We start from the raw sequence: 898 nt of genomic DNA on the forward strand, positions 1-898 counted from the left end.
CGGCGACAAGGAGGCCGCAGCGCGGCGGCTGCTGAGGCAGGAGCGCGCCGGCCTGCAGGACCGGAAGCTGGACGTCGTGGTGCGCTTCAACGGCAGCACCGAGGCGCTGGACAAGCTGGACGCGGACGCCGTGTCGCCGACGGTCAGCCAGCTCAGCGCCGTCTTCGAGAAGGCCGACTCGAGGACCGGCCTCCACCGTGGGCCCGGGCTCCCCAGGGCCGCGGCCGCCGGGCTTCCCCAGGTCAACTCGAAGCTGGTCAGTAAGCGGTCCCGCGTGTTCCAGCCGCCGCCGCCGCCGCCGCCCGCCCCGTCGGGGGATGCACCGGCCGAGAAGGAACGCGGCCCAGGAGGGCAGCAGCCTCCGCAGCACCGAGTGGCCCCTGCCCGGCCGCCCCCCAAGCCCCGGGAGGTGCGCAAGATTAAGCCCGTGGAGGTGGAGGAGAGCGGGGAGTCGGAGGCCGAGGCGGCGCCTGGGGAGGTGATTCAGGCGGAGGTGACGGTCCACGCGGCCCTGGAGAATGGCAGCACCTTGGCAACCACAGCCGGCCCCGCGCCGCCGGAGGAGCAGAAGGCCCAGGCGGCCCTGGAGGAGGCCCCGGCGGCCGTAGCGGCGCCCGAGAGGGGGGTGGGCAACGGCCGGGCCCCGGACGTGGCCCCCGAGGAGGCGGATGAGTCCAAGAAGGAGGACTTCTCGGAGGCAGACTTGGTGGACGTGAGCGCCTACAGTGGGCTGGGGGAGGACTCTGGGGGCAGTGCCCTGGAGGAGGACGACGAAGACGACGAGGAAGATGGGGAGCCCCCTTATGAGCCCGAGTCGGGGTGCGTGGAGATCCCGGGGCTCTCGGAAGAAGAGGACCCGGCCCCGAGCCGGAAGATCCATTTCAGCACGGCGCCCATC

The 898-nt window shown here is 72.9% G+C and overlaps 1 protein-coding gene across 1 annotated transcript in view; it reads left to right on the plus strand.

Moving 5' to 3' along the window:
* Position 1: 1 nt before the first annotated feature.
* PPP1R9B (protein phosphatase 1 regulatory subunit 9B) overlaps positions 2 to 898 on the plus strand; it is a gene marked incomplete at its 5' end in the record, with an annotated part of 14,987 nt that continues 14,090 nt past the window's right edge. The window contains one exon of the mRNA XM_077776861.1: positions 2 to 898. Coding sequence (XP_077632987.1) covers positions 2 to 898 — 897 coding nt within the window.

The sequence above is a fragment of the Crocuta crocuta genome, unplaced genomic scaffold (assembly GCF_008692635.1).
Source record: "Crocuta crocuta isolate KB4526 unplaced genomic scaffold, BGI_CrCroc_1.0 scaffold352, whole genome shotgun sequence".
Lineage (NCBI taxonomy): Eukaryota > Metazoa > Chordata > Mammalia > Carnivora > Hyaenidae > Crocuta > Crocuta crocuta.